The sequence below is a fragment of the Nothoprocta perdicaria genome, unplaced genomic scaffold, assembly GCF_003342845.1.
Source record: "Nothoprocta perdicaria isolate Ctin4 unplaced genomic scaffold, notPer1 scaffold_357, whole genome shotgun sequence".
NCBI lineage: Eukaryota > Metazoa > Chordata > Aves > Tinamiformes > Tinamidae > Nothoprocta > Nothoprocta perdicaria.
The window spans coordinates 351,779-366,284 of record NW_020455596.1 but is presented as its reverse complement, the minus strand read 5'-3'; the positions used below and the strand labels follow the sequence as shown (position 1 = coordinate 366,284).

Below are 14,506 nucleotides of genomic sequence, written 5' to 3'. Positions count from 1 at the left end.
CTCTCCCTCTTCAAGAAACCAAAGACACTCTCCGAGTGATCTGATTCTCATAGAAACGTCTGCTTTAGAGGGATGATCCATAGGGTGTTAATTAAGCATCAAGTGTGTGTTATAGGAGGGAGGAATTTGTGTAAACTGTTGCCTTCGGATTAAGGATAACAGATTTAATGGTGACACTGTCAGTACTTCAAAGCTCTCTCAAAATAGCACATTCCTCCAGGAAAAGTAGCTGCATGTCCTTGGTGTGACAGCCGCGCGCGGCTCCAAGCCCAGCCATCAGTAGCAGTGTGTTCTTTTGGGGACATATCCTGCAACCTGGGCCTTAACCCACTGGAAAACCCGCCCTTCCATGGGCTGGATGGAGGGAATGTGGCCAGTGCTGAGGTGTGCAAAAAAAAATCCACATTCAGCCACCAGCATCATGGATTCTGGATTGCCTTTCCATCCCGCGCAGGCTTTGGTGCCCCAGTGTCCCCCTGGGACGTGTGCTCAGCTGTTCCTTGACACTGAAATCATAATTGACACGGATGGGATCTACGCTTGCAAAGGAGCTCTGTAAAACCCGAGCTTTATTGCTCCTGTCTGCATTGCTCCTGTCTTTGTGCACGCTGAGAGACAGATCTGCTGATTTCAGGGGGAAGTCGCATCCCTTGCGCTTGCCCTTTCCACGGGTCAGTGCAGCTGAGGCAACAGCAACCATTTGCTCTCATGCATAATCAACAGTATTTTGAATTAAATTATAATTACAAAGCTGTATACACTGCCCAATTATCTTTAAACACGGGTTACAGCTGACCCTTTCGAAGCTGCACGAAGGGCATAACGCTGCTGCAGCTGCTTGTATGCCATGGTGTTTGATCCGCAGCAGCATCAGCGTTGCTGATCTCGGTGAACGAGGCAGGAAGAGGGGAATTTGTCGCTGCCTTGAGATGGGGCTGGCTCTGGAGCTGGTGGCTCTAGCGAAAGCTCAGGCTGGAACCGTGATGCTTCGTTGCTAGATGTTGTTCAGCTTCCTTCTGGCAGTGCTTTGCTCGGAACACACGCGTTACCTTGGGTCTTGCACAAATGAATCTGCTGCAGATCAGGAATATCAGCAGCTCCGTGGATTTACATCCCTGTGGGCTGCGAACGGGGGGATCTTTCCGTGCTCACCCCAGAGAGCAGCACCCGGGCAGGGTGCCTCGCTCCGCAGCCGCTCCGCAGGCTGCAGCTCCTTGCTGGAGGCCTCTCCGTGTGCCTCAGGAGGCCTCCGCGTGTGGCCTCCGCAGTGCCCGGGGCAGAGGGGCCGCGTGTCCCCGCGAGCCCCGCAGCGCCGCTGCCTCCTGCTTTGGCCCCGGCTGCACTGGGAGAGGCTGCAGCCTCTTTTCCCCCTTTCTTTTCTTTCAGGTAGTTTAATATCTCACTTTGAATGCAGCCCTGTCCCTTGTGTAAGCTGGGGAGCCGTTTTGCAGCGTGACCCGTGCTGAGCAGCAGGTTGGGCTCTGCTGCCTGCTCAGCGTGATGCGCGAGCCGCTGCGCGCACCGCGCTGCCCGGCCTTGGAGCTATCCGAGCTGAAGGGAAACGTGGTGCTGCTCGTGGCCGATCGCTCACAAAATCCCTCCCTCTTGACAGCTGAAAGCTTGGACTAAAGCTGCCTCCAATGACTCCTTTAAGGGCTTCAGATCTGACAAAATCAGTGCTGAGGAGTATGTGTCGTGACCACTGACTTCCCTGGCGTCGGATAAAGGGCTGCTGAAGGACGGGCTGGGAGGAAGGCCCTTTCTCCTCCATTTCTAAGACCCAATGCCAAGTATTTGAGTTGCTCTCCGTTCTTGTGTTTCAGCAGCGGACGCTGGGGGTGTTCCTGCGCCGGACGCCGTGTCCGTGCCTGCGGAAGAAGCTGGCTCCCTTCTCATGGGGGCTGCGGAGCCTCCCGCGGCCGCGGCCACTGAGAGCAGCCCTGCAGCAGAAGTCCTCGCTGCCCACGCCGCGGCCGGTGCCTGCGCTCCTGCCGCGTGGGACGGGGCTCCTCACGCTGCCGACGCTGCATTTGCCCTCGGGGCAGATGCTGCCTTGGCCCCGGCAGCGGATCCCCAGTCTCCTTATGCCATGGGGCTGGAGTTTGCCCCCGCAGCAGCAGATCCCAAGTCTCCTCATGCCGTGGGGCTGGAATTTGCCCCAGAGGCAGCAAATCCCAAGTCTCCTCATGCTGTGGGGCTGGAATTTGCCCCAGCAGCAGCAGATCCCCCGTTTCCTCATGCCGTGGGGCTGGAATTTGCCCCAGCGGCAGGGGATCCCAAGTCTCCTCATGCTGTGGGGCTGGAATTTGCCCCGGAGGCAGCAAATCTCGAGTCTCCTCATGCTGTGGGGCTGGAATTTGCCCCGGAGGCAGCAAATCCCGAGTCTCCTCATGCTGTGGGGCTGGAATTTGCCCCGGCAGCAGCAGATCCCCAGTCTCCTCATGCTGTGGGGCTGGAGTTTGCCCCGGCAGCAGCAGATCCCGAGTGCCAGCACGCTGTGGATTTGGAGTTCTCCGCGGCGGAAGGTGCAGGCTTTGCCCCAGCCGCAGACGCTGTGCCCCATCACGCCCTGGACGTGGCGTTTGCCCCAGCAGCAGGTACCACAGCTGCCCACGCCGTGGCTTTGGAGTCTGCCCCTGCAGCAGAAGCCGACCATCACGGCGCGGACCCCGCGTTTGCCCCCGCAGCAGAAGCCAAGGCTCCTCCTGCCGTGGCCGCCGCCTTCGCGCCCGTCCCCGTGGCGGCGGCCGCGTGCGAAGAGCTGACGACGTCGGAGCCCGCCGCGGAGCGGGACAGGCCTCCTCTGGAGAAGACCCCAGCAGGTGATGGGCTTTGCTTGCACTGCAGCGAAGGGTGTGCGGGGCAGTGCCCGGCTGCCCCGCGCTGGCAGCGATGCCTGGGCAGCCCGTGGTGCTCGTGGCGCTCCCCAAACAAGGCTTGAGTAAAGGCTTTCGTCAGGCTGCCGAGGTGGCCACGTGCTGAACGCCCCGAGGAGGGCTCAGCTCTGCCGTGGTGGCCCAAGCAGAGCAACTGCTTCACTTGTCAACACAGAGCCCAAATAAGTTCAATAAGCCTGTTTTTAGGACCTGGCGTTCTTTGGAGCTCTGTGCTTTAAGGGCGAACATAGACACCTTTCCGTCCATCCCTGGCAGCGTTTCTTCCTGTGTCATTTTTTCCCCTTATATCCTGAATGTATGCAATATTCTTATCTGAAAACAGTCCCTGAGCAGCCTGATGGGCTTGGGTCACCTCATGTCACCTCCTGAGAACAACTGTGAGGTCCATGGGGGAGGCAGGCACTTGATTTCCCTTGCGGGGGACAAGGGATTTTCTGCCCTACATGGATATCTTGAGAGGGACTCGCTGATAAAGGGGAACAGTCAAAATATAACAGCGAGTCCTAGGGAGACCCAGAATGTTGCAGAAAGATGAGCAGTGAGATTTCATTTCCTCCTACCTTCTAGTACTGTTTCTTTTAATGGTAGGAATGAACTTCAAAGGAGAGGAACTTTAACATAAAAAAAGAGAGGGATCCCTATGCAGTAGCTCAAAGATGTAGGATGTAGACAGCGCTCCTCAACAGCAGGTTATCCCGCTTAGGAAAGTGAGAGACCTCTAATTTGCTGTGGAAGAGATGGATTGGGTAAAGAAGGGGTCTTATCTGGCCTAGTCTGATCTAAATTAAAAGTTACGTGACGTTCTGTTCGTTGCACTTTGTTTCCAGAAGCGACTGCAAACACGGAGCACGAGTGCAAGGTGCCCGAAGCTGGTGCTGAGCTGCCCGTAGAGGAAGCCAAAGGCGAGGGATCCTCTCCCAGGCATGGAGCAGAGCAGCCTCCAGGAACCACAGACCATCTTCTGGAAGCAGCAGGTGAGGAACGGGAGCTGCTTTAGCTTGCCAGAGCCAGGCTTAGTCTGAAACAAAGCCTAAGCAGTCTGTGCTCTCTCAAAGCTTCCTCCCAAAGTACCGTTTTCCTGTGTTTATGAGACCTAAAGTATTCTATTTATTCTTTATTCTACTATTTATATAATAATATAATAATTTATTCTTCTATTTATTCCCTTCCATGTTTGTGTTCAGCTCCTGTAGAAGCAAAAGAAGCCCCAGCACTAGAAAACCAGGAGCTCCTTCCCGAAAACCCTGCTGTTTCTGCGGCTCTTCCCATTACAGAGAAACCAAAGGAGGAGGCTGAACACAACCACATCCCCCACGCAGAACCCCGACAAGAGCAGCCCCTGCAAGAGAGCACAGGTAGAACATAGATCATAAGCGAGCCGTGGAGTGGGAATAGCCCCTGGGAGCAGTTCACCTTGTCCTCCTTGACTGCGCTGCCTCCTGAGCAAGCAAAAATCTCCTTTGCACCGAGTCGCTGTGCTCTACCTTGCATCCATCACAGGGATTCTGCTTGCACTTTGCCTCTGATCCCTGCCCTTTCAAACGTGCTTCCCTCCCCCCTTTAACTGGACTAAAAGTCCAAATATAGGCACTACTATGGGCTTATCTTTTCCGCTGTAGCATTTACAACCTCAATATCTTTCCGCTGAAGAGCTTAAAATCTCGAACATCTTTTTTTTTTTTTTTTTAGCCATTTACTGTATAGGGTTTTTTTTATATTAAAAAGGACCATCAATTCTGTTTAAAATATTCTTAGCGAAGCCCTCCTTCCAAACGGAGCCCCATAATTACCAAAGGGAAGCGTAATTGCCTTCCCGCTCCACTACCCCAGCGTCTCCCGTGAGCTCTTAGTGCTTATGTGTGCGAGGGGAGGCTGATTTTTGGGCCAGGCCTAACCCCCGGGTGACTGATGCTCTCGGTCAAACCAGTGGCCTTTGGCTACTGCCCATGCCCTCCTGCCAGGCGGGCTCTGCCCTGGGGGTGCCGAGGGGCACGTTGCTCTCACCCCCATTGCACCCGGCCCCTCTTCCCTAGTCTCATCCTTACGCTAAACTCCCGTTTTCTCCGTTTGGAAAGCAGCCAAAGCAAAGGGATTATGGAAAAAAAAAAAAAAGAAAAAGTGCATCTGTTATCCTGTCTTGCTCAGGCAAAATGGGTCCTTAATGCTTTATGAAAACAGATAATGTGTCCTCACAAGAACAGTTGCTTTCTGGTAGGGTTAGAGCATGTATCAGAAATGAGCTTTAATAACGCTGCCTTATTTCTCGGCAGGGTTTAAATAGGTCTCCGTGTGTCATTTTCTCTCCCAGCACTGCTGAGGTGGCTTTAGAGCCAGCGCAGCATCAGGGCTGCCAATTCTGAGCTATTTAGGATTTGACGGACCGCTCTCGTGAGCTAAAATCCCTTCCTGTTTCTTGATTTCTGTATTTTTTTCTGCGAGGCAAGTCGTTGCTTTGATGTTTGAGCAGGCTTCCTGTATTCCAGGTCCCCGTGGCGCGCAGGGCGGGCCCGCGCCCCACGCGAGCGGCCGCAGGGCGGGCAGCGCGGACGCTGCGCCCGGGCGCGCGGGCCTCCCGCGCCAGAAGAGTCCTGCCTCCAAGGTAGAGGCCCCTTCCGCAGCGGCCCCGCGCTCTAGGGTTCCCCACCAAAGGGCAGCGGAGCCGCCGGAGCCGGCGGAGAGCTACGGAGAGGGGCCGAGGGAGAGCTGGGGTTTGGACGGCTCCTCCGTCGGCGTGAAGAAGAAGAAGAAGAAGCCGAAACAAAAGAGGAATCAGCAGCCGAGAGCGGCAGGGTTTTGGGAGGAGAGTCTCTCCCAGGCTCCCAAAACTTGTCCGTTTGCTTTCGGACTGCAGAAGGCGGATTTGCCTCCCGTCCTGCCCGCTGAAGCTCGCCAGGAGCGGCCGCTTGCCCAAGGAAATGGAGCTTTGGATGCGGCAAAGGATGCTGAAGGAGCAGCTGGAAGGCTGATCTTGGGTGGTGCAGATGTCTTCCGAGCGGCAGCGCCCGGGGAGCAGCGCCCCAAACCCGACCTGCTCGTTGCGTCTCTGCTGGATGCGAGAAACGGAGGCTTCGCAAACGCGGAGGACGCGAGAGGGGACGGTTGGATGTCACAGTGTAACGGGAAAATGAAGCAGCTTCCCGTGGAGCCCAGGGACAAGGCGGAGAAGACGAAGGTGGGGGAGCCTGGTACTGCAAAGGTGCCCACCCAGCCTGGCAAAATGAATCACCTTGATGGAAACGAGAAGAGGGTGGACAAGGAGGCGGGCTGCTCGGTGCCAAAGGCTTCTCCTGCGGAAGAGGCCGATCTGAGCAAAGGAGAGGCCCCTCTGAAGGCCAGCGCTGCAGAAACCCCCCTTTCTGGTAGAGGGAAGGAGGCCAAGAGCACCTCTCGCAAGCACAAACCGGGCGGTGAGACTGGCCCCACTGGGCTCCCCACCTCCAGTGGCTTCCTGGAGAAAGAAGCAAAGAAGAGGGGTGATGAGAAGAGCAAAGAGGCTGAGAATGAGTCCTTCAAAGAGCCCGATCTCGAGTTGGGGGCCCCGCTAGACAGGCTGCCCTCCGAGCCCAACGCGGCGGACAAAGCTAAAGCGGTGTCGCCCGGTAAGAGCAGCGAGGCCAACCTCGGAGCGTCGAAGGCCGCGCCGGGCACGCTTGCTCCTACCCCGTTGGTGGGGTCAGCGCCCGGAGAGGTTATTCCTTTGGGAAGCGGAAAGGCCGGCGGTTCTTCGGAGCAGACGCTGCTCGCGGCGGCTAAATCCGATGCCACCGAATGTCCCAGTGCTGCCGAAGCGGCCCCCGGCCCTGCGTTTATTGCACCAGAGCATCAGTTCTCAAAGGACGCCGGCCTTGCGCCGGGGCTGGACAAGCCGAAAAAGAGGCGTGGTGAGGGGAAAGTGAGGAAAATGAGGAATTTCCCGGAGCAGGTGCCTGTCCCGGAGGATGCGAAAGCTGCCGGGGAGTGGAGGCTGGACGAGCCGATAAGAGAAGTGCCTTTCCCCGAGCAGGGCAAGGAGAACGGCGCGGCCGCCGGAGCGCATCCGTCGGCAGCCTCCGCACAGGGCTCCGCTCCGAGAGCGGATAAGGCGAAGAAGAGAGGGAGCGATGGGAGAAGCAAGAAGGGCGAGAGAAGCGTTTTCCAGCAGCCTCTCCTTTCGGAGGGCAAGAGGGAGGCGGGCAGCGCTGCCGAGACGACCGAGAAGCCCAGGGAGCCGCGGGGCGGCGAGCGCGGCTGGGTGTCTGCCGAGCGTCCTCAGGAGAGCGCTTCGGAGGCGGCCGGCACGGGGGACAGGGGACGGGTGGCCCAGGGCGTTGGCGGAGGCCAAGAGCCTCGGATGACACAACCCGAGGCCGCCAGCAAAAGCAAGGAGGCAGAGGCCATGGATAGAGGCAGGGAGGCTGCCTTTCCCCGCCCAGGGGACTCGGCTGTGGCGGAGTTTGGTGCCACGTTGGCAGAGAAGCCGAGGAAGAGGAGCAGTGATGGGAGGAGGAAGAACGAGAAGCCTCCCTTGGGGCAGGCGGCCGCGCTGGAGAGCAGGGCGGAAGCGAGTCCTCTTCTGAGCAAGGAGGTGGCTGGAAGGACCAAAGAAGTGGGCTTTGGTGGCCACGAAGGGTCTGGTTTTGGAGGAGAGCCCTCGCTGGAGGGGCAGGCAGGTGAAACCAGGGAGCTGGTGGGAAGGCCTGAAGGACAGGGCGGCGAGAGCCAAAGCTGCTCCCGTCAGCAGCTTCTCGCAGCTCAGGAAACGGAGACGGCAAAGGCAGGAACGGTCCAAACCGGAGAGACCTGGCCCACGGATAAGGGAAAGGAGGGGGTCGTTAGTCCCTCAGAGGCAGTCCCGGAGAGCAGGCCTAAGAAGAAAGGCAGAGACGTGAAGGGCAGAAAGGCTGAAAAGGAGCAGCCTGGTGCAGCGGCGCCGGCCCAAAGCCCCGCGGCCGGAGTGCCTGCGACCGCTCGGGCTCCCGGTAGCGGCCAAGGGAGCCGTTTCCCCGCGGCAGGGAGCGGGCAGGGTCCTGCTGCGCCCGCGGAGCCGGGAACAGCGGGCACGCGTGATGGGGAGGAGCGTGAGGAGACGCCGGGCGCCCCGGAGCCAGCATTCCTCGTGGAGCCTGGCGCGGCCGGAGCGCTGCCCGCCGCCGGACCAGCTGCCGGCCCCGCGCCCGGCGCGGCCACAAGTGGCCCTGGACTGTCCCCTCGGCGCTCCGAGGACAGCCCGGTCCCGGAGCTCGGGAGATCTGAAAAGAAAGGGAGCGAGGGGAGAAGTCAAGAAGCCAAAGGGGCCTCTGAGGAGCCCGTGGCTGCAGAGGCCAAAGCAAGCGGGAGGGAAGAGCAGGCGGCGTCGGGGCCGCTTGGCGGGGCCATAGAAATGGCCTTCGTGGATGAGAACAGCAACGTGTGCAGCCTGGGCCCCGGCGGAGCCGGCCGGGCGGCTCCCGGTTTCCCGGTGGGAGCGGGAGAGGCGGCGGGAGATGAGGGACTCCCTGCGTATGGAGCAGGGCCGGCGGCTGGCGCCCTGCGGGAGATGCCCAAGGGGAGACAGGAGCAGCACCCGGGCCGTGCCGAGGTGAAGGAGGAGGATAGCGCCAGGGAGGCGGCTTCCCGGGAGCACAGGGACACGGGCGAGCAGCCCTCCATGGAGCCCTCCGTGCAAGAGGACACCGAGTCAAACCAGGATGGAGCTCCCCGTTCTGCCAGGGTGAAGGAGGGCGATGGGGACACCAAGTCAAACCAGGATGTTGGTCCCCTTTCCACCGGGGTGAAGGAGGGCGATGGGGACACCAAGTCAAACCAGGATGTTGGTCTCCTTTCCACCGGGGTGAAGGAGGGCGATGGGGACACCAAGTCAAACCAGGATGGAGCTCCCCGTTCCACCAGCGTGAAGGAGGGCGGTGAGGACACCAAGTCAAACCAGGATGTTGGTCCCCTTTCCGCTGGGATGAAGGAGGGCAGTGAGGACACAAGGGTCGCGGAGGAGAGGCAGGACCCTGGCTGCTCCTCGGTGCCGCCGCGGGCCGCGACGGGCACGGTGAGCGGGACGGTGACAACGGAAGAAACGGCCTCTGCCATGGAGAGGGACGCGACCTGCGGATCTGCCGACATCCCGGTGCCGTTGGGGAGCAGTGCCGGAGAGACGGAGCGGCCCGGCGACGGGCAGGGCCACCCAGGCTCGTCCCAGGAGGCCGCCGGGTTGGGTGACAAGGCAGGCGCTGCTGTGGATGCGCTCGCTGCCCAGCCGGCGCGGATGAGCCGCGAAGTGCCGGGTGACGGTGGCTGCGAGCTCGCCCACGCCGCTCGCCCTGGCCGGGCTCTCCCGGAGGGCGTCGCAGCCGCTAAACCCCAGGACGCCCCGAAAGAGGAGGAGGAGGAACCGGAGGAGCAAACGGCGAAGGGGGCGCAGAAAGAAGACCGAGCGAAAGGCAGAGAGCAGCTCAGAGGCTACATGAGACCCACGAAGGCGCGAGGCGCGGCCGGGGCCGCCGCCGCGGAGCGCGAGGGAGCCAAGCAGGCGGGCGCCGCGGCGCCGGCCCGCCAGCGGCCGCCCAAAGGTGTGTGCTTGCGTTCGAGCGGCCGCTCGCGCGGCCTCGCGGGGCGCTCGCATGAAGCCGGGGCTCCTAATCCTCCGTGGCACCACCGAGTGTGGCATGACGGGCTTTGGGGCTCAGCTCCGGAGGCTCTTGGTTCTGCTTGCCTGTCTCACCGTGCTAATTCGCCAACCGGGACGAACTGACAGCTTGGTGTGAGTTTCGGAACTGATCTGTTTGGCTCCCTCGGAGTCGGTGTGACGTTCTCGTTGTGCCACCTAATCGCTAAGCAAACTTGCACCCCGGGGCTTGAGTTGCCTTAGCTTCCTGCCGTCAGCGACCGAAAACGAGACCCGCTCCCAGTGCAACGGCAAGTCCTCCTGGTCTCCGCGTAGCCCCGCGCGGCCGGTCCTGCGGCAGGAAAGGTGCTGGCCCGGCGCGCCTGGGTTTCAAACTGCACCAGGCTAATTGCAACCGGCCCCTTTTCCTCCTGGGGTTGGGCTGTGACTCTCGTCCTAAGCTGCATTGAGCTGCTCTCTCTGTACAACATGTCTCCTCCCCAGCGCTTGCAGAGAAGTAATCTTCACTAGAGCAGAGCCGTTATGACACGGTAACTGGAGCAATAATATTAAGACTCCATCTCTCCACTGACTCCGCGGATGGACCAGTCACCTTTGGGAGTTTCCTGTGGCTGTGTCCATGCAATAAGCCCCCTTTCCCATAGGGAACGAGCCAGAAATTGAGAGGGATTTCAAGTGGAGAATGTAGCATGGACACAGGGTAACCTGAAAAGAAAAATACCCGTGGGCTTCTGCTCATTCTGAGCCTTCCTCAGAGCCGCTCGCTCCCTCCTCTCTGAAGCTCGGGGTTGCTGAGACGGGCCGGCCACGTCTGCCCCTGCTTTGGGAGCTCTTGTTTTGCCTCGTCCCCCTTTCCGGCGGGCCATGGTGCCCCTTGCAGAGTGTCCTGCTGCGTGCCTGCATGCCGCAGCCCCGGTGCGTGCCTGCATGCCGCAGCCTCGCTGCGTGTCTGCATGCCGCAGCCCTGCTGCGTGTCTGCATGCCGCAGCCCTGCTGCGTGCCTGCATGCCGCAGCCGCTCCCGCGGCGAGCGCAGGGCTCCGTGCGCCTCGCCACGCCGCCAGGTCCGGGGAGGTTTTGTGATTTTAATGCATGTTGCATAACCCCGAGTGCTTCTATTTCGGTGGGAGTGGTGCACTCTGCATGAACTTGTGCCTGTAACGTTCTCTTGTGCATGATGCTGCAAAACGCAGCAAGCTAAAGGCTGACCTTTCCTTTTTCCCTTGTTTTTTTCCTCCTAAAGCTTTTCCATTACCAAGTCTTTTCCCCTGCTGACTACTGTGTTGAAGGGGGCGATACTTGGGTAGTCGTGCAAAAGACTCATGCAAAAGAGCCGAACCCTTCCATGCCTTCGCCAAAAGGCTGCCCGTGGGCAAGGGTACTTGTCCCTACACATATGGGTATATGCTCTGCATTAGAACGTGGGTTTGTGCAGCACTGGATCACACTGGGTTGCTTCAGTCCCTGCAATCCCCCTGGGCCAGGGGAGCTGAGGGATGGGGCTGGGTGCGGAGGTGCCGCTTCCCCGGCCCGGCTGAGCAGCAGCAGGTTTATCTATAGCATAAAGATATCAATGGAAACACCTTTGTAAGATATTGATAGCAATAATAGTGTATTTATATAGGTAAATAGCGCTGCTGAAGCGCCGTGCCGGCGGCCACAGGAGCCATGGCAACTGTGATGCCGGAGCCGCGAGCAGCTTGTGTAGCTCCTGCCTGACCACAACGCGCCTGTGTTCCCTTTTTCTCGCTTTTCTTTTAAATTTTGGGCTTGAATGGGATCCCCTTTTGCCTCGTTTTGGTTTATTTCAGCGTGCGGCCCTGGCACAAGGGGTACCCCAAGGCGCAGCCGCGGCACCGCGGTGCCGGACGCGGCCGGAGCAGGCGCCAGCTGGCCCTGCTGCGGGGATTAACGCTCAGCACGACGCTATATTGTGGCGTGTGCGTTAATTGAGGCTTGTTGACCACCCCAGGGAGCTATAGGGGACAGAGGGAGGCTGAGAACGGCTCCTGCCCCTTGTCCTGTCGGTGCTGTTGGTGAAGCAGCCGCTCACAGATACCCCGTGCCGGCGACGGGCGGATTCGTGAAGCAGTGGGAGAACCGCGCCGTTATCCCCTCAATTTTTGCCCTTCTTTCCTCTTTATTGAGCTCCTTTTGCTGTTTTAGCAGAGGTTTTGTTAAAGCAGCAGCTGGGTTTGCAGCTCGGCGGTGCCATGGGTCGCGCTTCCCTCCCGGCGCCGTGGGGCACCGCGCGGAGCAGCCGGCGGCGCCGCCTGGATCGGGCTGCCCGGCTCCACTCCCGTGCCCGCTCCATCCTTGCGGGAACGCTCCTCCTTGCTCCGTGCCTTGGGAATGGTAGTGTTGCAGCTCCGCGTTGCGCTGGGTGGATCCCTGAGCCCGTGTTATCCCGGGAGCGCCGTGCCGGGGACGCCGGCAGGGAGCCGCTCCTCATCCCGGGAAGCGGCGTTGCCTTAGGAACGGGCGCAAGGGGCTGCCCCGCAACAACGCTGCTGGATGCAGGAAACAGCAAGGGGAAGAAAGGACAGGGAAAAAAGGGAAGGAGAAGCAATAACGCAGGGAGCCGAGCCAAAGCAGGAGCGCTCGGCTGAGGCCTCTGGTGTGGCATGACACACCGGCCAGGCTGCCCCACTTCCAGCGCCTGCTGCTTCCCAGCGTCTTCCTGCAGGAGCCGCTCACTCGGAGGCGCCGGAGGAGCGCGAGCAGCGGCCACAGAGGCCTTCGGAGCCCCTTCCTCGCTCCTGTTCTGCTCCCCAGTCCATCCGCCCTCCCGCTCTTCCCTGCTAATCTTGCATGGCCAGACACTCCTTTCCTTAGGAAGCCGGAGCACGGGGAGAGCCGCGGGGAGCGGAGCAGGAGCGGAGTCACCTCCGGGCGCCGGGAGCTGCCGCCCGGGCTCGCGTGGGCACCGCAGGGCTGCCCGCGGCTCCGGCCCCGACTAACTGCCCTGAGCAAGAGCTTGCAACCGTCAGCCCCGCTCCGTCACGGGAGGGACGGCCAGGGCCTGGCTGAGCCCACCAGCGAGACAGCGAGGAGGATTTAAACTACGAGAGCTGTTGAGGCCTTTGGAGGAGCGAGGCTCGTGGGTGGGAATGTTCTGGTTAATTAGAGGCTGTCGTGAGAGATCCGGATCATTTGCACTTCCTTAGTCATTGTTTTTAAATATAGCAGCCTCTGAAATGGCGAACTTCAACAGAGGCGGGGAAGCGCGCGGCCCGCAGCGTCCCCGCGGAGCATGGCCGGCACGGCGCGGCGCGCGCGGCTCTGCCGGTGCCGGCCGGCGCCCGGGGCTGCGCTGCAAGCCCGGCTCGAGGGCAGCCTTGGCCTTGGAAGGATGTTCTGCATCCCGCGTCCGAGGTGCCGAGGGCTCTGCAGCTCGGCCAGTGTCACAGTGTCCCTGCAGGTGCCGGGGAGTGAATTTCAGGAATGGTTTTCGGGACTCGAGGCAGGGATGGTGCTGGTGAGGAGATGTGCGCCGTGCACCCGTGGGCGCTGCAGGCGCTGGCGGTTTGGCGAGACCCGGCTCGAGCAGATGTGTGAGCAGCGCGAAGCTCCTCAGGCACGAGGGACAGCCGGGCGGGCATGGGTGGCTCGGTGACCCTGCTGGGGCGGCAGGAGCAGAGGGGACACCACGGGGAACGCCGAGCCACCCCTGGGGCGCTCGGCCCTGCCCGTGGGCCAGTGATGAGCGAAACCCCGTCACGGCGGCGGCCGCGGGGCCGCTCCGGCTGCGCACACCGGCGCGGCAGGGGTTAACGCCGCCGAGGGAGCCGAGGAGGCGGCGAGATTTCCGCTCGGAGAGGCGCAATTCCCTAGGGAAAAGCGGCGCGCACGGGGGCTCGGCAGCCCTGCAAGCATCCACGGCGGCGCATCCACGGCGGCGCATCCACGGCAGCACATCCACGGCGGCGCATCCACCGCGGAGCATCCACGGCGGCGCATCCATCGCGGAGCATCCATCGCGGAGCAGCCCCCCCGCGCGCGGGCGGCTGCGGGGGGGCGCGGGGGCCGCGTGGCGTCAGGGGCGGCGCGCAAGCGGGCTCGGCGCGCGGCTCCTCGGCGCGGCGGCGCCGGCAGCGGCGGCACTCGGGCCATGTCCGTGGCCGGCGAGCAGGCGGCGCCGCTGGGGCAGTACAGCCCGGCGGGCGCCGCGGCGCGCATGGAGGCGCCCAAGGAGCTGGGCGCCGGTGCCTTCGAGTGGCAGCGCACCGAGGGCAAGCTGCACGAGATCGGCCTCAGCGTCAACGCCGCGGGGCCCGGCAAGGACGGGCTGGTGAAGGGCGCCGGCTTCACCGACGAGGACAAGCTCTGCTTCTTCGAGGGCAAGGAGCTGAAGGCGGCTCCCAAGGAGCAGCGGGAGCTGGAGGCGCAGGGCAAGAAGTACCAGGCGGCCGCGGGTCACCTTGAGACGTGGTCCCTGCTCTGTGAGACCTTCCCCGCGGCCGACGGCGGCTCCGCGGCCCCCAAAGCTTCCGACTTCCACTGGGGCCAGGCGGCGGCTCCCAAGGCGTGCGCCGGGCTGGCCAAGGATGAAGCCGTCACCGACCAGGAGAAGGCGGCCGGCAAGGCCGGCGTCGAGAGCAAGAGCGTGGCCGCGGCACCGGGAGGTGGCACCGGCAGCCCCGGTGCGCAGCCGGCAGCGCCCAATGGCTCCGGCAACGGCACCGTGAGGAAGGTGGAAGGCGCCAAGCCGCTGCTCCCCACCACCACCGTGGAGCTCGCGCAGGACGAGGGCCGCGGCGGAGGCAGCCCCGTGGACGGCGCCGAGCTGGAGGAAGAGCCGGAGGAGCCGTGGGGCTGGGCGGCGGGCGCGCCGGGCCGCGCGGCGCAGCAGCGCAAGGCCATGCGGCGTGCCATGTCCGAGTGCTCCCGCCTCTCGGTGCCGCTCGCCCTCGACCTGGCCGACAAGTACCCGCAGCCGCCGCCGGGCCCCGACGTGGCCACGGGGCTGCTGGCGCCCGACAGCAGCCTGGCGCAGGGCCCCGCGCCGCCCGCCC

At 61.9% G+C, this 14,506-nt stretch overlaps 1 protein-coding gene across 1 annotated transcript in view; it reads left to right on the top strand.

Moving 5' to 3' along the window:
* The window catches only part of MAP4 (microtubule associated protein 4), a 53,377-nt gene that overhangs the window by 19,459 nt on the left and 19,412 nt on the right, over positions 1-14,506 (top strand). The window contains exons 8-11 of the mRNA XM_026044265.1: positions 1,824-2,822; positions 3,725-3,871; positions 4,082-4,252; positions 5,381-9,436. Coding sequence (XP_025900050.1) covers positions 1,824-2,822; positions 3,725-3,871; positions 4,082-4,252; positions 5,381-9,436 — 5,373 coding nt within the window. The remainder of the gene's footprint in view (positions 1-1,823; positions 2,823-3,724; positions 3,872-4,081; positions 4,253-5,380; positions 9,437-14,506) is intronic.